General features: G+C 42.4%; 1 protein-coding gene across 4 annotated transcripts in view; it reads left to right on the top strand.

The window, feature by feature from the left end:
* EFCAB6 (EF-hand calcium binding domain 6) overlaps positions 1-24,908 on the top strand; it is a 300,279-nt gene that overhangs the window by 206,649 nt on the left and 68,722 nt on the right. For all 4 annotated transcript variants that reach the window (XM_063663109.1, XM_054470030.2, XM_054470029.2 and 1 more), the window contains 2 exons: positions 7,346-7,464; positions 18,655-18,849. In XM_063663109.1, coding sequence (XP_063519179.1) covers positions 7,346-7,464; positions 18,655-18,849 — 314 coding nt within the window. The remainder of the gene's footprint in view (positions 1-7,345; positions 7,465-18,654; positions 18,850-24,908) is intronic.

The following is a 24,908-nucleotide window of genomic DNA, read 5'->3' as shown; positions in this document are numbered from 1 at the left end:
AACAGAAAAACTGCAATACTTTTGCACCAACCTAATACATGAAAAATATAAGATGCTGTTGTACTTAATTTTATACAATATAAACATACATTTTAAAGAGCTGTTTCTTCCTGTCTTGCCAAAATTGTAGAAGCACATTTGTAAGGCAGATACCCTCCATGTGCAATCATATGAACTGTGATTATGGTATTGAGATGGGGCTGTCTAATCCAACAGGGCCAATGACAGCCAGACCTACAGGATAATAGAACTGCATATGCAAAACCGAGTTTGTCCTGAAATCTAGGCTGTGAGATCACCACTTTATAATGCAACAAGAATGCAATAGCTTCCCTCTAATAAGTATTTTTTAAATGCATTATGGAAATATTTTCACATTATTTTGAAAAATACCTCCACTTTGTTTCATTTGGTCACATTTGGTCATTTTCTTTCTGTGTTTGCTCTTTCTTGGCCTGTGCCCAATGTGAAATTTTGTCTTTGAAGTCCTGCTGACCTCCTGGGACTGTCTCTACCCAACCTCCTGTCCTGCACAGAGTGGACTGTGGACTCCGTAGAGTGGACTGTCTGCTCTGTGGACTCTATGTAGAGGATTTTCTGTTCTGTGGACTCTATAGAGAGAACTGTCTGTTCTGTGGACTCCATAGAAAGAACTGTCTGTGCCATGGACTCCATAGAGAGGACTTGCTGCACTGTGGACTCTATAGAGAGGACTTGCTGTGCTGTGGACTCTATAGAGTGGACTGTCTGTGCTGTGGGCTCTATAGAGTGGACTGTCTGTGCTGTGGGCTGTATAGAGAGGACTGTCTGTGCTGTGGACTCTATAGAGTGGACTGTCTGTACTGTGGACTGTATATAGAGGACTGTCTGTGCTGTGGACTCTATAGAGAGGTCTGTCTGTGCTGTGGGCTCTATAGAGAGGACTGTCTGTCCCGTGGACTCTATAGAGTGGACTGTCTGTGCCGTGGACTCTATAGAGAGGTCTGTCTGTGCCGTGGACTCTATAGAGAGGTCTGTCTGTGCTGTGGGCTCTATAGAGAGGTCTGTCTGTGCTGTGGGCTCTATAGAGAGGTCTGTCTGTGCTGTGGGCTCTATAGAGAGGTCTGTCTGTGCTGTGGGCTGCATAAAGTGGACTGTCTGTGCTGTGAACTCCATAGAGTCAACTGTCTGTATTGTGCACTCTATGGAGTGGACTGTCTGCGCTGGCCCACACCAACCAGTCCCACAGACTGGAGCTCTGTGTGGCCCACTTTCAGACAGCCCTCTAGGTTCAGGGTAAGGGAAGGGTCAGGACTAGAAACTTTCATGGATTGTGTCTAACAAGTCACTGCCAAACTCAAGGTCATCTAAATTTTCTCTTATGTCGTCTTACAGGAGTTTTATAGTTTTGTATTTTACAATTAGATTTGTGATCCATTTGAGTAATTTTTGTGGAGGGTATAAGGTCACTGTCTAGATTCATTTATTTAAAGGTGGATGTCCAGTTCTTCCAGCACCATTTGTTGAAAAGACTGTCTTCACTTTGTTGAATTGCCTTTGCCCCTTTCTCAAGGATATGTTGATTATGTGGGTCTGTTTGTGGACTCTCTATTGTGTTCCATTGGTCTACTTGTCTTTTCTTTAACCAATACCACTGTCATGATTACTGTAGCTTTATAATAAATCTTGACATCAGGTAGTGTCAGTTCTCCAAGTTTGTTCTGTTTTTTTGCAGTATTGTGTTGGCTATTCTGAGTCTTTGCAGCTCCATATAAACTAGAGTAAGTTTATGGATCTCTACAACACAATTTGCTGGGATTTTGATTTTGATTGAATTGAACCTATATTTGATGCTATTGAGCCTTCCTATCCATAAACATGGAATATCTCTATTTAGGTTTTGCAAACATTAAACATTTCTCATCAGAGTTTTGTAGTTTTCATTATATAGCTCTTGCATATAAGAGCTCTTGTAAATAAGACCAGGCTGGTTTGGAATTCCTGGCTTCAAGCGGTCCTCCTACCTCAGCCTCCCAAGTAGCTGGGATAACAGGTGCATACCACCATTCCTGGCTAACATTTTATTAGATTTATACCTAAGTATTTCATTTTGGAGGTTGCTAATGTAAATGGTATTGTAGTTTTCTTTAACTTTTATTTTAGGTTCAGGGATACGTGTGCAGGTTTATTATATAAGTAAATTCATGTTGTGGGGGTTTGTGATACAGATTATTTCATCACCCAGGTACTAAGCTTAACACCCAATAGTTATCTTCCCAAATCCTCCCCCTCCTTTCCCCCTCCACCCTCAAGTAGGTCTCAGTGCCTGTTGTTCCCTTCTTTGTGTCCATGTTTTCTCATCATTTAGCTCCCACTTGTAAGTGAGAACATGCGGTATTTGGTTTTCTGTTCCTGCATTAGTTTTCAAAGGATGTTAACCTCCAGCTCCATTCATGTTCCTGCAAAGGACATGATCTCATTCTTTTGTATGACTTTGTAGTATTCTATGATGTATATATTCCAGTTTCTTTATCCAGTCTACCTTTCATGGGCATTTAGGTTGATTCCATGTGTTTGCTATCATGAATAGTGCTGCAATGAACATACCCGTGCATGTATCTTTACATTTGTATTATATAAATATATGATATGAATATATTTGCTATAGAAATATATGATATTAATATATTTCTATAACAAATATATTTCTATAACAAATATATTAATATATATTTATGTTATATAAATATATTTATATAAAATATTTATATATTTATGTTATATAAATATATTTATATTTATATATTTAGAAAGATTTATATTTCTTTGGGTATACACCCAGTAATGGAATTGCTGGGTCGAATGGTAGTTCTGTTTTTAGCTCTTTGAGGAATCGCCACACTGCTTTCCAAATGGTTGGACTAATTTACACTCCCACCAACAGTATATAAGTGTTCCCTTTTCTCTGCAACTTTGCCAGCATCTGTTTTTTTTTACTTTTTTTTTTTTAATTGAGATGGAGTCTCACTCTGTCTCCCAGGCTGGAGTGCAGTGGCATGACCTAGGCTCACTGGAACCTCCGCCGCCCAGGTTAAAGTGATCCTCATGCCTCAGCCTCCTGAGTAGCTTGGACTACAGGTGCATGCCACCACGCCCGGCTAATTTTTTTGTATTTTTAGTAGAGACAGGGTTTCACCATGTTGGCCAGGCTGGTCTCAAACTTCTGACGTCAGGTGATCCACCTGCCTTGGCCTCCCAAAGTGCTGGAATTGCAGGTGTGAGCCACCACACCTGGCCGACTTTTTAGTAATAGCCATTCTGACTGGTGTGAGATGGTATCTTATTGTGGTTTTGATTTGCATTTCTCTAGTGATCACTGATGAGCTTTTTTTCCTATGGTTGTTGGCCACATGTATTTCTTCTTTTGAAAAGTATCTGTTCGTGTCCTTTGCCCACTTTTCAGTGGGGTTGTTTAAGTTCCATATAGATGCTGGATGTTAGACCTTTGTTAGATGCATAGTTTGCAAATTTTCCTCACATTCTGTAGGTTGTCTCTTTATTGACAGTTTTGCTGTGCAGAAGCTGTCAAATCTAATTAGATCCCATTTGTCAATTTTTTCTTTCGTCATGAAATATTTCTCAGTTCTTACGTCCAGAATGGTATTGCTTAGGTTGTCTTCCAGGGTTTTTATAGTTTTTAGTTTGACATTTAAGTCTTTTATTCGTCTTGAGTTTATTTTCTGTTATAAGGAAGGGGTATTTGTTATAAGGAAGGGGCCCAGTTTCAATCTTCTGCATATGGTTAGCCAGTTATCCCAGCACCATTTATTGAATAGGGGAATCCTTTCTCCATTGCTAGTTTTTGTCAGCTTTGTTGAAGATCAGATGGTTGTAGGTGTGCAGTCTTATTTCTGGGCTCTCTATTCTATTCCACTGGTCTATGTGTCTGTTTTTGTACCAGTACCATACTGTTTGGTTACTGTAGTCCTGTAGTATACTTTAATTGGGTAACTTGATGCCTCTAGCTTTATTCATTTTGCTTAGGATTGCCTTGGCTATTTAGACTCTTTTTTGATTCGATATGAATTTTATTTTATTTTATTTATTTTGAGACAGGGTCTCACTCTGTCACCTAGGCTGGAATGCAGTGGTGTGATCTTGGCTCACTGTAACCTCAGCCCACCAGGCTCAAGTCGTTCTCCCACCTCAGCCTCCCAAATAGCTGGGACCACAGATATGTGTCACCACACTCAGCTAATTTTTGGTATTTTTTGTAGAGATAGGGTTTCGCCAATGTTTCCCAGACTTGTCTTGAACTCCTAGGCTCAAGCCATCTGCCTACCTCAGCCTCCCAAGGTTCTGGGATTATAGGTGTGAGCCACCATGCCTAGTCCCATATGAATTTTAAAATAGCTTTTTCTAGCTCTACGAAGAATGTCATTGGTAGTTCAACAGGAATAGCATTGAATCTGTAAATTGCTTTGGACAGTATGGTCATTTTAATGATATTGATTATTCCGATCCATGAGCATGGAATGTTTTTCCATTTGTTTGTGTCATCACTGATATCTTTGAGCAGTGTTTTGTAATTCTTATTGTAGAAAACTTTCACTTCCATGATTAGCTATATTCCAAGGTACTTTGTTCTTTTTGTGGCAATTGTGAATGGGATTACATTCCTAATTTTGCTGTCAGTTTGAGACCATACTGTCCAAAGCAATTTACAGATTCAATGCTATTCCTGTTGAACTATCAATGACATTATCTCTCATGAGAGATGATGGTGTGTAGTTTTCTTTACTTGTAATATCTTTGTCTGGTTTTGGTATTAGGGCAATACTGGTCTCATAGAATAAGTTAGGAATTATTCCCTCCACTTCTGTCTTTCTGACATAAGTTCCTGTAAAGTTTTCTGCTTATGGGTGTCTGTCCCAGTAAGTTGTGATTCTCTGTATTCACCTGTCTGTCTCTCCAGTTTTGGGGACAGTGATTTGGCCTGTAACTTCACTTGTCTTATGATTTAAGAAGAGTTGTTGATTTTCCAATTTGTTCAGATTTTTACTTGTTGTTGGGACAGAGTGGTAACTTCCAAGTTTCTTACATGCCAGACCTGCTACGTGTTTTTAAAGGGACTCTGAAATCCTACAGACTCAATTTTTTTTAAAGCATAATTTTTTTAAGTTATGACTCTACTATGAAGTATATAAAATGCATATATATAGTTTAAATAAGTTTAAAGTAGTCACCACGTAACCATCATTCAGGTGAAGGAAAAGAATATTGCCAATATCTTAGACCAGCAGCCTGCACACTTTTTCTGTAAAGGCCCAGATAGTAAATATTTTTGACTTTCTGTCAAAACTGCTCAACCCTGTAGCACTTGGTACCATCAGACTTCCTAGTTTTTTCCACTGGATATGTAATAGTATCTCATTGCAGATTTGATTGGCATTTTGTTGGTTATTAGTGAGATTGAGTATCTTCACTTGGTCATTTATTGGTCAGGTTTCCTTGATTGTGAAGTGCTTGCTCGAGACTTTAAGTCTTCATACTGGTTTGTCTTTTTCTCATTGGTCAACAGAAACTGTGACAATGGTTATAGTATACACCGCTCTGTGGTTCCTTCCTGCTCTTTTGTAAGTGACATGTGGTGCAGCTATCATCTCTCAGTGTGTATGGTGTGTTCTTACCTTTTTTATATGATGTCTTTTGATAATTATAAGTTCTTTTTAATGTAGTCAAATTTACTAACATCTCTCTGTAGGTCTTGTTTAAGAATTCTACTCTGGAGTCATGAAGATATTCTCTCACACTCTCTTGTAGGAGCTTGTTTAAGAATTCCACTCTGGAGTCATGAAGATATTCTCTCACACTCTCTTGTAGGAGCTTGACAGTTTCAGCTTTCACATTCAGGTCTTGAAATCTGGACTAGATGTTTCCCAAGTGTTGTGAAGCAGGGACCCAGTCTCATTTCCTCCATATGGAAGTCCAGCTGTCCCAGCACTGGTCATTGTGAAGTCCCCCTTCCCCTGGCGGATCTGAGCATCACCACTGCCTACATCACTGCCCGCGGGTGCTACTGACCTCCTCATTCTGTTCCACTGATCAGCTTGTCTGTGCTGGCACCTACATCACATCTTTGTCGTCGCTATAACTTAATGATACATCTTAATTAATTGGTAGGCAACTCCCTCTACTTTGTTCTTCAAGAGTTTTGAATCGCTTTGTCAAGTTCCACAAAGAAAATGACACCTTTACTATTATATTTGAGTTTTCTAATTCATGAACACAGTGTCTCTCCATTTATTTTGATCTTCTTCAATATCTTTCAGTAAAGTTTTATACTTGTCTGTATAAAGGCATTTTTCAGATATCACGGATTTATTCCTAGGCCTTTCTATTTTTGATGCCTTTTGTAAATGTTATCTTTTAAAATTTCACTCTCTGTGTCTGATATATAAAAACTGTGATTGATTTTGCCTGTTGATATAGAATCCAGACTGCTTGCTAAATTCACCTCTTATAATAATTTATTTGTGGATTCTTTGTATTCCTGTGTATACAGTCATGTCAGTGAATAATAATAATTGTATTTCTTCCTGTCCTATCATTACACCTTTTATCCTTTTTCTTGCCTGATTAAATGGGCTGAGACCCCGCAGTACAATGTAGAATAGCGGGCGATGGAGATATTCTCGCTTTGTTCCTGATCTTAGGGGGAATGTTTTGTTCTTTCACTATTAAGTATCATACTTGCAGAGAACTCTGTAGATGTACCCATTATATCCACCTCATCGTGTTGTTATGAAGAAGATTAAATGAGCTATTACTTGGAAACAACTGAAGACATTGCTGAGAACCACATGTGTTAGCTTATTCAAGTCTATGGTCCTTTTATATGCCTGACAATACCTTCTGTACCCATCAGGGCCATAAAAATGGTACCATATAATCTTGTCATAATAGCTGGAGTCTAATATCCTTCATTTCCCCTCTTACAGCCAGAGGGCTAAAACCAAACCATCATTGAGATGAGGATCCTCCATCTCATTTCCTGGGCTCTGGTTGGCCCTTATTTCTAATCATTTTTGAACCCAAGTTGTTGATCAGGAGAAGAATCCAGGTCAAACCCCTGAGGCAACTCAGAAACCACCCCCTTCCAACACCTAATTCTCATTTCCGTTTTGCTCTATCACTTTCTTTCCAGGAATGATGAGGATACCTGGAACGTAGATTAAAAGGTGATTAAGGAGGTGGATGGGGATACAAATGCCTTAGAGTTTCCCAGATATTGACTATTGAACATCTTTTCTGCTGTCATACGCACATTTCACATGTTCCTAAATACCATCTTCTGATGTTGTAGAATTTTCTAGAAACCGATAATGAGGGCAATGGCATTCTTCGACGCCGGGACATAAAGAACGCACTGTATGGTTTTGATATTCCCCTCACACCAAGAGAGTTTGAAAAGCTTTGGGCAAGGTAAGTGGCACATGAGACTGGCTGGTTTCCATTCTTATGGACTAGAGTTGCTTGCTGTGGCAAATTCAGCCTAATCTTTCCTACATCAGGGTAACTGGGGGCTGGGAGTATTTTCTCTTGGTTGCATCTGTCTCATCTCCTGCGTCTTTCCTTGTTCCTTGCTCCTTGGTGCTCATAGCAAGCACCCTTGGTGGATGGGTTGGTCTTCAGTAACACGGAGAACCAGGGTAAATGCTCATCCATACCAGACTTGAGAGGTTTCTATTTCCAAGGACCTGGGAGCTCAAGCCCAAACCTTTACTGTTTTAACAAAACAAGTCACTCTCCAAGGACTTAACTCTAATATAACTCACTCAGCAGATATGCAATGGGTAAAGGGAAAAGCAGTTTCTCCCCGTTACCTATAGATGGAAATTAATGTTGCACAACTGTTTTATAGATAAGTAATTTGTGGGAAGAAAAACCAAACGTTTAGCAACTTGGAGTAGCTTCCCGAGGATCTCTTAAACTAAAAATTGTATCCGATGTTGGTTCCCTTTGTCAAATGTATTTTCGATTTAGCTGTTTTGGAATTGGGCCCCCAGTTATGGTCTTCCCTGGATAGATGTCTAAGTTTCACATTTCACTAACAATGTGGCCTATTTCCAAGTTCCAGACCCAACTTCAAATTACCTCCTTCTTCATTATATGTCCGTAGTCACCTGTATTCCCCCAAGATGGTATACCAACATCGTACGTACACTCAGGAGGCAAACTCATGAAACAGTTCATACCATTTCCCAGCTTTTCATCTGTTCAAAGTGGCAGGCTGAAATGTTGGCCAAGTTTAGAATTAGGTGGGTTGTTTTGTGTCTAATTTAGAAAAGCAACTGGAAGTTCTTACAAAATGCTTACTTTTTAAAGATCAGTTCCAACACAGGGTCCAGTTAGACTCCCTTCCCATTTCTGTTTGAGTAGCTTACATTAGTGGTTCCAGCTGGGTATAGGCAGATCTTTGTGGAGTAGGCAAATGCATAGCCCTGCCTCTCAGTTGACCTTTAGGATGCTCCAAAGATGACAACATGGTCCCTGTCTTTGGGGAGCTGTCAGGGCACAGAATGCATTCACACAGGTAGCTATGGTACAGCAACAACTGTGCAAAACCCTCGGGCAGAGAGCAAGTCAAGTGGCTTGGGCAGTGAGGCAGGAACATGGGGCTAGCGGGGGCTGGAAGCTGTCATGGGTCCAGATGGAGAAAGAGACATTCTTGTTCAGCAGGCCACCTGTCTGCAGGGAGGCAGGTGTTCTATCAGAAGTGGCATGGGACTCCCAGGGTCGGAAAGGAAGGGTAGGGCCGCTCCCTTACCAGGTCCTTGCTTTCTGGTGTTATTAACCAGGCAGTCGGGAACAATGGAATTTGAGTGTGGTTGTGGGGCGAACAGAGCTTCGGTTTAGGAAGATGAGTCAGGAAACAGTTCAGGGGAGAGGCTGGCTGGGGGTGCTGGCCCTGGGAGACCACCGCTGTCACCGGGGGGACAGGACGAACCCCTGAGTACGAGCTGGCCATGGGGATGAGAGGTATTGGGGTCATGTCCCCCACAAGGGTTCCCTTGTGCGAAATGAGTGTGGATGGAGCCTCTTTCTGAGGGTGGGACAGAACTTGTTTCCATTTCCACTAGAGGTGGACACTCACTGTTGGCTTGTGGCTAAAGTTTCTTTATACGTTTATGAACATAATTATGAAATGTGTGGATTTTCACCCTGTGTTGACAACTGCTTGCAGTCAGAATTTTGTCCACTATTGTTTAGTTGACCTCATGCCACACATAGTGAGTGGTTAAGAGCAACAGCTCTGCAACCAGATGCGTGGGCATAACTCCTGCCTGCTTCCTGCTGTGTGGCCTCCATCAAGTTACTTAGCTTCTCTGTGCCATATACTCCTCATCATCTGCAAAGCAGTAGATGATGTTCCCTGTCACCCAGGGCCACTTGAGGCCTGGGTAAGGAGTCATATTAAGTGCTAGCCCAGGGCATGGCGTGCAGTAACCACTCAGTAAATTTAACACACCCTCTCTTCATTTGTTCACCCAGCAAACGCTTCTTAAACACTGGCTCTGCACCTTTGCAGAGGTTTGCGGGGCTGAGGATGACCAAGATAAACGAATAATCCAGAGCTCATCGCCTAAAATACACAAATGCTCTTAAGGGGAGAAAGTCTTGGTAATTAAGTGCTGTGTCCCTGCCAGGACCTCTGAAGGCTCAGAAATCAAGGACTAATAAACTGGGCTTTTAAGCTGAGTTATTTCACATACAAGATTAATTTATGAGGAAGTGGAAGAGTGATGGTGAATCTGGTTTGCTAGAGAGAGAATACATTCAGAGGCCATAGAAAAGTCCAGTTTTGGGGCTGGTAATTCCTCTACCCCCTCCCTTCAGTGAATCCCTTTTTCCCTCTGGAATTGCCTTTGGGTCGGCACACACATTCACCTGGTGACCCCTCCCGTGTCCGTGTTTTTCGTTTTCCCTTAGGTCAATCGTGCAATTCCTAGGACACTTTGCAAATTATAGCACCTATCATTTTTATTTCACTTCATTAGATGAACTACTTCCTGGAAAGTATTGCATGCAATATCTACATTTTCAAAATCAAATCAAGTTTTTATTGATTCAAGATTTTCTTCACTGCTATTTTTTTGTTCTCCACTTTTTTACTGTGTCAAAATACACATAACACAGTTTACCATCTTCACCAATTTTAAGCACACAGCTCGGTGGTGTTCAATACGTTCATCATGTTGTGCAGCTGTCACCACCGTCCAGCTCCAGAACTCTTTCCATCTTGTGAAACTTGAGATTTTTTTTTTTTTTTGACAGAGTCTCACTCTGTCGCCGGGCTGGAGTGCAGTGGTGCAATCTTGGCTCACTGCAACCTCCGCCTCCCAGGTTCAAGTGATTCTCCTGCCTTAGCCTCCCGAGTAGCTGGGATTACAGGCACCCATCACTATGCCCAGCTAATTTTTTGTATTTTTAGTAGAGACGGGATTTCACCATGTTGCCCAGGCTGGTCTCGAACTCCTGACCTCTTGAGACAGTCTCTCTCTGTCACCTAGGCTGGAGTGCAGTGGTGCAATCTCAGCTCACTGCAACCTCTGCCTCGCAGGTTCAAGCGATTCTCCTGCCTCAGCCTCCCTAGTAGCTGGGATTACAGGTGCGCACTACCACACCTGGCTAATTTTTTGTATTTTTAGTAGAGATGGGGTTTCACCATGTTGGCCAGGCTGGTCTCAAACTCCTGACCTCAAGGAATCCACCTGCCTCAGCCTCCCAAAGTGCTGGGATTCCAGGCATGAGCCATGGCACCAGGCCTGAGATTATTATTATTATTTTAACTTTTAAGTTGAGGGTGTATGTGCAGGTTTGTTATATTGGTAAGCCCATGTCATGGGGGTTTATTGTACAGATTATTTCATCACCCAGGTATTAAGTCTAGTACCCAATAGTTATTTTTCTGATCCTCTCCTTCCTCTCACCCTCCACCCTCCAAAAGGCCCCAGGGATGAACGGGATGGTCACGCAACTAAACAGCCTAGTATGTGCAGAGCACTGGGTATATGTGAGCATGAACGTTAGTGGCAAAATGACAATATAGGTTTGAAAAGATCGTCTAGTCATCATATTAATGCACATGCATGTTAGAAGACTCAGAAAATCCGTAAAACAACAACAGATGAGCCCTGATGCACTCAGCAGAGGTGATGATCCGTGGGAACTTGATATCATGGTTTTTTTCTTGCTTTTTCTACTTGTTGATGTGACATCAGTTCATTGTCCTCTGCTCCCCACCCTCCTGGTGTGTTCTATTCCTCACCCAGTGTTTGCTGATAGTGACGATTCGCCTCTCCACCGCAGCAGCAGGAGGCACCATGAGCCAGGATGGGGCTCAGTGGCCACCATGGGTTGTCCAGGCACCAAGGAGCCTCCTTCAGTTGCCCTAAGAACAGGAAGGAGCCTGGGCCCTGAAACAGCAGCAGAAACGGGACTCCTCCCCGTGGGGCTGTCTCACGGTGTGAGTGAAGCAATCGCACCCCGATGTTCCTGATGACCAGGGGCTACGGCGAAGTCGGGGAGCAGCGGGGGCTTGCAGGACACATCCCATCAGCTCTGGCAGTCCGGGCAGGTCCAAGTTGACTGTCAGGAGAGGACAGCCCCCAGAAACTGGGCAGACAGAAGCAAATAGGAAAATACCATCGTGCTTTTCCGAAAACACAAAAGTAGAAAATATGACAGATTATAGACAAAGAAAAAAATGTTCAATGTCCATTATTCAGTCAACATTTATTCAAGCACCTATGAAGTGCACTATTTTAGAATTTCAGATCAGTCCAGAGGGCCTGGTTTATGCTACTGAAGTAGATTAATCAATTGACCCCCAAATCTCTGTGGCTTAGCACGTCTGTGTTTTATTCTCATTCACCCAAAGCCTGCTCCGTGTCTAGTGGCTCCTGCTTCCAAGCAGTGACTCGGGGACCTGGCTGGCTTTCAGCTTGTGGTGTCATCCTCTTAGTGGGGGACTCCACCCACCCAGGTGAGACTGCAGATCTGCAGGATAACACACGGGCTTTCAAGGGCGAGTGCCACACTTCTGCTCAGAGCCCATCCCCCAGGGGCCCCAGCAAACTGCACAGAGGCTGGGGAGGCACAAGGATGCCAAGGGGGACGCAGATGTCCCAGGCTGGCCTGTGAAGGGTTAAAGGGATAAAGCATTGCAAGCCTGGAGGAGGCCATTGTGAAAGGAACCCTGCTCACTGAAGCCAGGTTAGGAGCTCTACGTACGAGATTTCAGGAGCAGTAATTTTGGTTTGACTTTGGAGAGACTGCTAAGGATGCTACAAGAGGCAAGTGCATTCAGCCACTCACTCACCTGACCAACCATTAAGCAGTCATTTTTTTGGACCCTTCTTTGTGCCAGGCCTTGTGCTAGATTCAAAAGTTCCAGAGATGAAAGGCAGCCCCTGCCTGCAGGTTGCTCAGTGACGACAGCCACATGCCAGGAGGGAGCAGTGGAGGCAGCCACCATGGGAGCTCAAGGAAGAACTCCAAACACAACACCTGAGTTGAGTCTTAATAAGCAGTCATTAGCCGAGAGAGGCAGCCAGAGGTGGGGGACAGGCATCCGTGAGCAGAGGCCCAGAGCCTGAGGAGGGTGGGAAGTCCTGGGACAGAGAGGAAAGAGCTGTGCAGAGGACAGGATGCTGCTTATGTCAGAAGAACTGGAGTCTGACGGCCTGTCCTGGTCAGGGTGTAACCGCCCAGCAGGTTCTTCTTGCCTGCTGCATAGATAAAGCCAATTCCCTGAGGCAGAAGTACTGCAGAAAAGAAAGAGTTTAATAACCTACAGGGCCAGCCAAGTGAAAGGACAGGAGGTATTTCTCAAATCCACCTCCCCAAGAATTCAGAGGCTAGGGTTTTTCAAGGCTAGTTTGATGGGCAAGGGGCTAGGGAGTGCTGATTTGTTGGGCCAGGGGTGAAATCACAGGGAGTCAAAGCTTGTCTTTTTGCACTGACTCAGTTCCTGGGTGGGGGTCACAAGTCCAGATGAGCCGGTTTCTTGGTATGAGCTACCAGTCCAGGTGGTGTCAACTAGCCCATCAAAATGCAGGTCTGATGGTGCTTCAAACAGCAGTCTTAGGTTTCACAATAGTGATGTTATCTGTAGGAACAATTGGGGAGGTACAAGTCTTGTGACCTCCAGCCACATGACTCCTGAGTCATAATTCTAACCTTGTGGAGGTTGTTGTTGTTGTTGTTGTTGTTGTTGTTGTTGTTGAGATGGAGTCTCACTCTGTCGCCTGGGCTGGAGTGCAATGGCACAGTCTTGGCTCACTGCAACCACTGCCTCCAGGGTTCAAGCGATTCTCCTGCCTCAGCCTCCCAAGTAGCTGGGATTACAGGCACGCACCACCACGCCCAGCTAATTTTTCTATTTTTGGTAGAGACGGGGTTTCACCATGTTGGCCAGGATGGTCTTGATCTCTTGACCTCGTGATCTGCCCGCTTCGGCCTCCCAAAGTGCTGGGATTACAGGCATGAGCCACCACGCCTGGCCCCTTGTGGAGTTTTACAAAGGTGGTTTCAGTCCCTGAGCAAGGAAGGGGTCAGTTTTGCAAAAGGACCATTATCATCTTTGCTTTAAAGTTAAATTACGGATTAAATTCTTCCCATAGTTAGCTTGGCCTATGCCCAGGAGTGAGCAAGGACAGTTTGTGTGGTTAGAAGCAGGATAGAGTCAGTGACGTCACATTTCTCTCATTGTCATACTTTTTGCAAAGGTGGTTTCAGTTGGAAGGCCAGGCACAGGGTGTCGCTCAGTGTTGACCCTGGGCATGGGAGGCACCCCTTGGGGAGGGCTTGGCATTCCGAGCACCTGCTGTAGCCTCCTTTAACCAGGTAGAATTCAACTCTTTGAATCTAAAACAAACTTTGCTAGAAAACTCTGAAGAGGGAGAGGGTGTGCTCTAAAAACGCACCAAAGGGACGAGCGGAGTAGGAAAAGCAGCAGGCTCGGAAATATCCATGGAGATTGTTGCTTGTGTGAAACTAGCCAGCCAAGCAGACCTGCCAGAAAGTTTACAAGATAATTAATGCCCAATTTATGCACATTTCTTGATATGGCAGGTGAGTTATATATCAGTATTCAAATATAAACAGAAGAGACTATGAAAAAGCAGCTGTGCCATGTACAGCAACTCAGGTGGACAAAAAAAAAAAAAAAAAAAAACCCATGGTTTTCAGTTCACAAGAAGTGATGCCATTTCTATTAAAGCTCAACCAAAGCAGTGCCCAGAGAGGACCTACTCAGTGCCCGGCTGCTGGAACCTCTGGACACGGAGCCTCAAGATGGGAAAGGGTTTTAAAAGGTTGAGTGAACGAGATCATTAGCTCAGAAATGGGAAGATTCAGTGGGATGTGATGTCAGAGGGTGACTTTTAGAAGCACTGAATACAAAGAAGTTCGACTTGGAGATGTGCTAGCCAGGTAGACTCTAAGCTCAACATGAAGGAAGTGTGGTTCTCATGTCTGGCATGGCTTTGTCTAAGGCTAGCCCCCTTCTTACTGGGGAGTGTAATGGGTGGATTTTGGCTTTTGATGGGTACTGGAGCAGATGGTGTCTGATCTTCTGTGATTTCATCAGAACATACTGAATGTTCTCTTTGAGCATGTTCAGCTCCAGCAATTGGACACTATATTAGTCTATTCTCGTGCTGCTATAAAGAAATACCTGAGACTGGGTAACATATAAAGAAAAGAGGTTTAATTGGCTCACAGTTCCACAGGCTGTACAGGAAGCGTGATGCTGGCATCTGCTCAGCTTCTGGGAAGGCCTCAGGAAACTTACAATCATGGTGGAAGGGAAAAAAAAGGGAGCCAGCGCTTCATGTGGCCAGAGCAGGATGAAGGTGGTGGGGAGTGCCACACACTTTCAGACATTCAGATCTCATGAGAACTCACTATCACGAGAACAGCACAATGAGGATCGTGCTAAACCACTCATGAAGGATCCAGTCACCTCCCACTAGGCCCCATCTCCAACACTGGGGATTACAATTTGACATGAGATTTGGGTGGGGACACAAATCCAAACCATATCAGACACTTTCATTTCTAAAGAGCAGCTATTTGAGTCATCAGACCTCCCTCCAAGATGGTACCTGAGAGAATTCCTTGTGTACCCAGCTGCATGAGGTGCTATGTCTGCCTCTGCTGCCTGGCCTAGGCCATCAGCAGGGCTTATACCACACATCCTCATTCTGCCCTGTAACTCTAGGGACAGTGGCATTTGAAGATAATTCTGAAATGTATGTGAGAATTAAGTGCCTAAACTGAGCATAAAGAAGTAAGACATTCTCAGTAAAGCAAACCAATCAATGTGAACATACTCAAATTATGTGTACAACTGAATTGCTGTGTGCACAATAAATGGGCAGAGTAATCTGATTGTATCATAAATTAGTGGCTATCACCATCCACAAATGTGAGTTTTTATGGGTCCTCTGTTTATGTGCACATTTTTTCCTGGCACATCTATTGCTGAACCATTTGAAAATTCAACTTTTATAGGCAAGTTGGTGTTTTAAAATGTTACACAAAGGGTTATACAATGAAGGGTGAGGTTATGTAAACTGAATTAGCCCACTTATTAATCACATGCACAACAGTATTTTAGTTGCAGTTGTGTAATCTAGTCTTCTGTTCCTTTGGATGAGAATGGAATGTTTATGATATTGATTAATGAAGCAATTAAGAATGGCTTTTCATTAAGTTCAAGTGTCATGATGGAAAGTTTGTTGTTGGTAAGCCCTTGAGCACAGCACACCAGGAGGGCAGTCCTTCCTTAGACATGCACTCCCTTCACTGTTCTTAGCCCAACAGCCATGAATGGATAACATAGCTCGTGCAAAGTGTGTTGCTGGACGCTGTGAATTTGTAAAAATGATTAAACCATAGTTTCTCCTCAAGAAACCTGCCATCTAGTAGGCAGATAAGACATGGACCTAGGAACTGGTTGGAGGCAGGATGTGGGAGAAACTTTGGGTGGCATAGAGCAGTAGCAAATGCCAACATGCACTCCCCATGTATCCGCACGTGCACTAACCCGTCCAGTCCTCACTGCGCCTTGAGGAGCTCAGAGGAAGGCAGGGTCATGGTTCTTTTGACATAGGAGGAGAGAGAGGTTTCCAAAAGAAATGCACTGCTCCCTGGGGGCTGCTTGTCAGGTGGGTGGGCTGTGGACTATTCTGTTAGGAACCCTCCTGTCAGAATGAGGAACCCCTGGGAGCTTTATTCAGAGGGCGTCTTGACCAGAGTTGCATTATTACATTGCCCTGATGCCACAAGGCTAGTTAGAGTTCTGATGTAGTTCAAGGAGAGAGGCATGGCCTTGGGATCACCCTAGAAGCTCAAGAAATGGCAGCCCTTCCGCCTCCTAGGTATGTCCATGTGAAACTCAACTTCCTCCCTGCAGCCATCTTAGCATCGCCAGCAACAGGGAAGCCCTTGCTAGAGGTGCTTGCACCTGATGGTGCTGCTGAGACCACAGCTCTTCCATAGCCAACGGAGAAGGCTCAGGAACTACAGAGCCCACAGGCCTCTTTCTGAGGGTGTGTTGTCTTGTTGGGTTTTAAAAACAAAATTCACTGAATAAAGGTAGAATCATACTTTTCTGGTTTGCAAAATTAAGGTCATCCTCATAATAGACACCTGAAAAGGTCTGCAGGGGATAAGGAGCTGATGGTCTCAGCAGGAGCTGGGTGGGGCACTGTCCTGAGACCTCATGTCTAGGACCGCCCGTGATGGCTCCCAGCTGAGGAACTGATCCCTGGAGCAGGAAAGGGCCTTGCCGGGTGAAGAGCCGGCGAGCTGTTGTTTACCTAGAGTCCTCTATCTGCACCCTGCCTGCAAAGTCGCAGAGGAAGTCGTCCAAGGGGGCTTTTCTTACCTTGTCAGGTGGAATCCGTGTGGAGAATGGGGTGAATGCTGTGTTGAGGCAGCAGGTGGATGGCAGACACATGGCAGAGGAGTGGGGATCTGCAGGGCACAGAAGGCAAGGGAGCATGGAGAGAGCCCTCATGGGCACCTGTGGGGACAGGCCCACATGGCCTTTGGGAAGGGTGGTGGTCTTCCAACTCCTGAGAGCCTTTGCAAGTTTTAGCACAAGTGCATGAAGCAACATTTACCCAAACGTCTCTCCACTTTCTCTCCTACCCGCCACCCCTTCCCCTTGAGGACAAGAACGTGGTCAGTAAGAACATTTTCTTTGTTGTTCACCCAGCTCAAACAGTCGCACAAGGCTTAGTGTGTCACAGGCAACTGTGGGTTCCATAGATCCTCCAGGATGTCATCAGTTAACGAGCAGAGCAAAAGGGAGCTCTACCTCTCAAAGGAAAACCGATTGTACTTCTACTCCCAATGCCCAAGCAACATCCTGATGGGAGAATTCTGCTGGCAACATTGTTTAAATATAGTCTCATTCCTTGTAACTCTGAGTTCATCTGGGGAAAATCACATCTGCGAATGCCATTTTTATTGATTAGATGAGGACCAAGATCTTTCTGTAAAAATAAATGCTTTCTTTCTTTAAAGAAAATTGGCAATTTGCCTTAAAATTTTTATTGAAGTAATTCTATTCTATTTGAATAACGTTGGGAGATAAAAACCCTCCATTATGCCTTTTTTAATGAGTTCTAATTCAGAAAAATCTCAATAATAGAAAATGACATAAAAGGTACATAGCATAATTCTTATCTTGTTTTCCTCACTGGCCTCTCTCATTGGCTGTATGTAATTGGCATCTCTTCAAAGAGGAAATGGGGAATTTTACCATCTTTGAATCAAGTGACATTCACTCATTCGAGTTTTAAGATTGAATATGCTTTTTGAAGAATTTTTTTCTAAACGTTAGCATAATTCCTTTCACAGGTAAGTATTCAATTTTAAAAAACTACTGAACGGGTGAGGTGCGGCAGCTCACGCCTGTAATCCCAGTACTTTGGGAGGCCGAAGCAGGCGGATCACCTGAGGTCAGGAGTTTGAGACCAGCTTGGCCAACATGTTGAAACCCCGTCTCTACTAAAAATAGAAAAATTAGCCAGGCATGGTGTCCAGCACTGTAATCCCAGCTACTCGGGAGGCTGAGGCAGGAGAATCACTTGAGCCTCGGAGACAGAGGTTGTAGTGAGCCCAGCTCCCACCACTGTACTCCAGCCTGGACCACAGAGTGAGACTCTGCCTCAAAAACAAAACAAAACAAAACAAAAAACAAAAAAACCTGCTAAACGTATGGAGGGGTTGACTTTAATTTTCTGTAGTCACAACTGTGTTTCTAATAGAATGACAGGTGAGTGGCTTCGGTTGCTCTCTCTCCTGGCAGGCCACGTGTGGCATGACCATCCTGAATGCTGATGTGCCTGTGAGTCACCTGGGGTCCTTGTTAACATGCAGATGCGGATCGGATCAGGAGTGAGGCCTGAACTCGCGCATTTCCAGCTCTGCCCCGCGGGGCTGATGCCACTGGTCCACAGGGCATGCTCCAAGTAGTAAGGGATGGAAGACGAGCTCCTCACGGATGGTGCAGGCATTTTCCAAACCCTGAGCACCAGCACACCTTACTGGCTACTGAGAAGTGCTTTCTGTTTTTGTTTTTGTTTTTTTAAGATACGACACCGAGGGAAAAGGGCACATTACTTACCAGGAATTTTTACAGAAATTGGGTATTAACTATTCACCTGCTGTCCATCAGCCCTGTGCGGAGGATTATTTCAACTTCATGGGTCATTTTACAAAGCCACAGCAGCTACAGGAAGAGATGAAGGAGCTGCAGCAGAGCACAGAGAAGGCCGTGGCAGCCAGGTGAGTGAGGAAGGATCATGGGGCCATCATCTAGAAGTCCCCTTCTACATCTGGCCTCACAGCACAAGTTATTTTAAAATGGTACCTTCCCATGCTGGCAAAGTTACAGGGAAATGATCATGCTTGTTCACCGCTGTCGATTCTAGAAATTGGTGCAAAGTCAAAGAGTAGTTGAAAAGCTATAGCCCAGTCCATCTTACCCAGTCACAATCTTATATCGTTCATCATATTTTATGGGTCACCCTTGAAAATGATCCTTTTTAGTTGTGGATGGCATACCGACTGGCCACTCCCTTAGCCCAACTAGAATGCAGGCTCCATAGGGATGTCTGTCACTTTACCTGGTGTCTAGCACCAAACAGACACCCAGTAATATCTGTTGAATGAATAAAGGAAAGAACCAGACATATCCTTTAACTCACACTTCTACTTTCAGGACTTGATCCCCAAGAAATAATTCAGAATAGGCCAACAGCTTAGCAACGGGAAGGTGTGACCTGCAGTGTGTCTTTTTTTTTTTGAGATGGAATCTCACTCTGTCTCCCAGGCTAGAGTGCAATGGCGCTGTCTCAGCTCACTGCAACCTCCACCTCCCGGGTTCAAGCGATTCTCCTGACTCAGGCTCCTGAGTAGCTGGGATTACAGGCACACACCACCACGACCAGCTAATTTTTGTATTTTTAGCAGAGGTGAGGTTTCGCCATGTTGGCCAGGCTGGTCTCAAACTCCTGACCTCAAGTGATCCACCTGCTTCAGCCTCCCAAAGTGCAGTGTGTCTATAACAGCAAAACGACAACAAAGGGAATACCTTCCAGTCCCAAATTAGTGCACTGGCTTAGCAAAGAGTAGCCTGAAAGAGCATGAAATTGCCCATGCCTGCTGCGGCCACTGTGGAAGAACACGGAAATGTTTGTGTAAAGGGCTAACAGGCAGCTACGTTTTGGGCAGTAAGTGTACCATGAGTGGAACAATATCAAATGTAGGAGCAGGTGCTTGGGACCAGAAGATGCTGTGCAGAAGGTGCCCCACTGCATTTGGATGATGGGAGCGTACATGATTCCTTTCCATTTTTAAAACTGATATTTAATAGTTGTACACATTTGGAGGGTATGTGTGATATTTTAATACTTGTATATAATGTGTAATGATCAAATCAGGGTAACCGGGATATCCATCATCTCAAACATTTATCTTTCTACAAATTCTACAAATCTTCTCTTCTAGCTATATTTTTTTAAAAATTTGTGGGTACATAGTAGGAGCATATATTTATGGTTACATGAGATATTTTGATACAGGCATGCAATGTGTAATAATCACTTCAGGGTAATTGGGAAATCCATCACCTCAAGCATTTATCCTTTGTGCTACAAACAATCCAATTATACTCTTTTAGATATTTTTAAATATACAATTAAATCTAGCTACTTTGAAATATACAATAAAATTATTGTGTATTTCAATATGACATTTTATTGTTATAAAATTGTATGTAACGATAAAATTGTTAAGTATAATTTCCCTACTGTACTATCAAATACTAGAATGTATTCCTTCTATTAAATTGTATTTTTGTACCCCTTATCCAACTTCTCATATCTTCCCCCTCCCAACCCTTCCCGTCCCAGCCTCTGATAACCTCTGGTAAATTAGCCTCTGGTAATTTACTCTTTATCTGTCTGAGATCAACTTTTTTTTTTTTTTTCTGAGACAGTGTCTCACTTTCATCACCCAGGCTGGAGTGCAGTGGCTCCATCACGGCTCACTGCAGCCTCAACTTTCCAGGCTCAGGTGATCCTCCCACCTCAGCCTCCTGAGTAGCTGGGACTACCAGTACACACCACCACACCTAGCTAATTTTTGTATTTTTAGTAGAGATGAGGCTTCACCATGTTGCCCAGGCTGGTCTCAAACTCCTGAGCTCACCCACCTGCCTCAGCCTCCCAAAGGGCTGCTATTACAGGCGTGAGCCACCGTGCCCGGCTGAGATCAATTTTTTAAACTCCCACATATGAGTGAGAACATGTGATATTTGTCTTTCTGTGCCTGGCTTATTTCACTTCATATAATGGTATCTAGTTCTACCCATGTTGCTGTGAATGACGATTTTCTTCTTTTTTATGGCTGAATAATGTTCCATTGTGTATGTGTGCCACATTTTCTTTATTAATCTGTTGATGGACACTTGAGTTGATTTTATATCTTGGCTATTGTGAGCAGTGCTGCAATAAACATGGAAATGCAGATATACTGATTTCCTTTCTTTTGAATATATACCTAGCAGTATTATAGAATTTCTGGATCATACGGTAGTTGTGTGTTTAGTTTTCTGGGAAATCTCCGTACTGTGTTTCACAGTACTGTACATTACCACCAACAGTGGATGAGTGTTCCACCTTCTCTGCATCTTCACCAGCATTTATATTTTGTCTTTTTGATGATGGCTATTCTAACTGGGATGAGATGATATCTCATTGTGGTTTTAACTTGCGTTTCCCTGATGATCAATGACCTTGAGCATTTTTCACATACGTCTTGGCCACTTTATATGTCCTCTTTTGAGAAATGTCTATTCAGGTCTTTTGGCCATTTTCAAATCAGGTTATTTCTTTTCATGCTGTTGGGTTGTTAGAGTTCCTTATATATTCTGGTTATTAATCCCTTGTCAGATGGGGAGTTTGTAAATATCTTCTCCCACTCAGTAGGCTGTCTCTTCACTTTGTTCCCTTCAAGGTGCGGTAGCTTTTCAGCTTGATGTAATCCCATTTGTTTGTTTTTCCTTTTGTTGCCTGTGCTTTTGAGGTCTTATCCAAAAAATATTTGCCCTGACCAATGTCCTGTAGCATTTCCCCAATGTTTTATTCTAGTAGTTTCATATGAGTTTATGGTCTTACATTTAAGTTTTTAATCCATTTTGAGTTTATTTTTGTCTATATTGAAAGATGGGGATCTAGTTTCATTCCTCTGCATGTGGATATTAATTTTTCCCAGCACCATTTATTAAAGAGACTTTTCTTTCCCCAGTGTGTGTTCTCAGTGCCTTTGACAAAAATGAATTTGCTGTAAGTGCATGGATTTCCTTCTGGGTTCTCTACTCTGTTCCATTGGTGTATGTGTCTGCTTTAATGCCAGTACAATGCTATTTTAGTAAATATAACTTTGTAGTATAATTTGAAATCAGGTAGCGTGATGCCTCTAGCTTTGTTCTTTTTGCTTAGGATTGCTTTAGCTATTTGGGGTCTTTTGTGGTTCTATATGAATTTTAGGATTGTTTTTTCTATTTCTGTGAAGAATGTCATTTGGTATTTTGGTAGGGATTGCTTGAATTAGTAGATCACTTTGGATAGTATAGACATTTTAACAATATTAATTCTTTCAATCCATGAGCAAGGGATATCATTTCATTTTTGTTTGTGTCCTCTTTAATTTCTTTCATCAGCGTTTCATAGTTTTCTTTGTATAGCTCTTTCATTTCTTTGGTTCAGCTGATTTTTAGGTATTTTATATTCTTTATAGATGTTGTAAATGAGATTGCTTTATTTATTTCTTTTTTGGATTGATCACTGTTAACATATAGAAATGCTACTGATTTTTGTGTATTGGTGGAGTCTTTAGGTGTTTTTTTTTTTTTTTTTTTTTTGAGACGGAGTCTCACTGTCGTCCAGACTGGAGTGCAGTGGTGCGATCTCGGCTCACTGCAGGCTTTGCCCCCTGGGGTTCACGCCATTCTCCTGCCTCAGCCTCCCGAGTAGCTGGGACTACAGACACCCGCCACCTCGCCCGGCTAATTTTTTGTATTTTTAGTAGAGACGGGGTTACACCGTGTTAGCCAGGATGGTCTCGATCTCCTGACCTCGTGATCCGCCCGCCTCGGCCTCCCAAAGTGCTAGGATTACAGGTGTGAGCCACCATGCCCGGCCAGGTTTTTTTTAAATATAAGATCATGTCATCTGCAAACGTGGCTCATTTGACTTCTTCCTTTCCAATTTGGATGCGCTTTATTTCTTTCTCTTGCTTAATTGCTCAGGTTAGGACTTCCAGTACTATGTTGAATAGAAGTGGTAAAAGTGGGCATCCTGTCTTATTCCAGATCTTAGTGTAAAGACTTTCAACTTTTCCCTGGTTAGTATCATATTAGCTATGGGTTTGTCATATGTGGCCTATATTGTGTTGAGGTATTTTGCTTCTATATTCATTGTGAGGAGAGTTCTTATCAAGAAAGGATGTTGAATTTTATAAAATGCTTTTTCAGCATCTGTTGAAATTATCATGTAATTTTGTCCTTTATTCTGTTGATGTGATGTATCACATTTATTAATTTGTGTATGTTGAACCATCCTTGCATCCCTGGGATGAATTCCACTTGATCATGGTGAATGGTCCTTTTAATGTGTTGTTGAATTTGGTTTGCTAGTATTTTGTTGAGGATTTCTACATATATGTTCATCAGGAATTTTGGCCTGTAGTTTTCTTTTTGGTAGTGTTCTTGTCTGGTTTGGGTATCAGAATATTACTGGCCTTATAGAATGAGTTTGCAAGTATTCCCTACTCTTCAATTTTTTTGAAAAAGTTTGGGTAGAGTTGGTATTAGTTCTTCTCTAAATGTTTGGTAGATTTTAGCAGTGAAGCCATCAGGTCCTAGGCTTTTCTTTGATGGGAAACTTTTTATTACTGCTTTAATGTTGTTACTCATTGTTGGTCTGTTCAGATTTTCTACTTTTTCATGGTTCAATCTTGGTGGGAATTTACCCACTTCTAGGTTTTCCCATTTGTCAGCGTATAGTTTTTCATAGCAGTCTCTAATGATGCTTTCTATTTCTGTCATCTCTAAAGTTGTAATACTTCCTTTTTTATCTCTGATTTAATTCGTTTGGACTTTCTTTTTTTCATAGTCTAGCTAAAAGTTTGTCAACTTTGTTTATCTTTTCAAAAACCAACTTTTAATTTTGTTGATCTTTTGTATTGTTTTATTCTCAATTTTTTAAATTTATGCTCTGATTTTATTTCTTCCTTTCTACTAATTTAGATTTGGATTTTTCTTGCTCTTCTAGTTTCTTGAAGTGCATTGTTAGATTGTTTATGCAAAGTCGTTCTTTTTCTTAATGTAGGCATTTATTGCTATACATGTCCCTCTTAGCACTGCTTTTGCTGTATCCCATAGATTTTTGGTATGTTGTATTTCCATTTCCATTTGCTTCAATAAATTTTTAATCTTCTTCTTAATTTCTTCATTGACCATTGGTCATTCAGGAGCATGTTGTTTAATTTCTACGTATTTGTACAGTTTCCAAAGTTCCTCTTTTTATTGATTTCCAGTTTTATTCCATTTTAGAAAAGATACTTGATATGATGTTGACTTTTTCAAATTGGCTGAGATATGTTTTGTGGCCACATACGATGTATCCTGGAGAATGATCCATGTGCTGATGAAAAGAATCTGTATTCTGCAGCAGTTGTATGACAGGTCCTGTAAATGTCTGTTAGGTCCATTAGACGTAGACCATAGTTTAACTTGATGTGTCTTTGTTGATTTCCTGTCTGGATGATCTGCGCATTGCTGAAAGTGGAGTGTTGTCTGCTACTATTATTGTATTGCAATCTAGCTCTCCTTTTAGATATATTAACATTTGCTTTACATATTTGGGTGCTCTGGTGTTAGGTGAACATATGTTTACTATTGTTATATCCTGTTGCTGAGTTGATTCTTTTATATTAATAATGACCTTCAGGTCTTTTTAGTTTTTTACTTAAAGTCTATTTTATCTGTTATAAGCATAGCTACTCCTGCTCTTCCTTGGTTTCCATTTGCATTGAATACCTTTTTCAATTTCTTTACTTTCAGTCTATATGTGTCTTTATAGGTGAAGTGAGTTTCTTATAGGCAGCATATAGTTGGGTCTTGTTTTTTAATCCATCTAGCAACTCTTTGTCTACTTTCAAATTTTAAAACTAGTTACTCATGTCTTTCTTTTTTTTTTTTTTTTTTTTGAGACAGAGTTTCACTCTTGTCGCCCAGGCTGGAGTGCAATGGTGCAATCTCAGCTCTCTGCAACCTCTGC

Source organism: Pongo pygmaeus, chromosome 23 (genome assembly GCF_028885625.2).
Source record: "Pongo pygmaeus isolate AG05252 chromosome 23, NHGRI_mPonPyg2-v2.0_pri, whole genome shotgun sequence".
Taxonomy (NCBI): Eukaryota; Metazoa; Chordata; class Mammalia; order Primates; family Hominidae; genus Pongo; species Pongo pygmaeus.
Note: the sequence above shows the minus strand (reverse complement) of the source record. Positions and strands in the feature narration are given on the sequence as shown.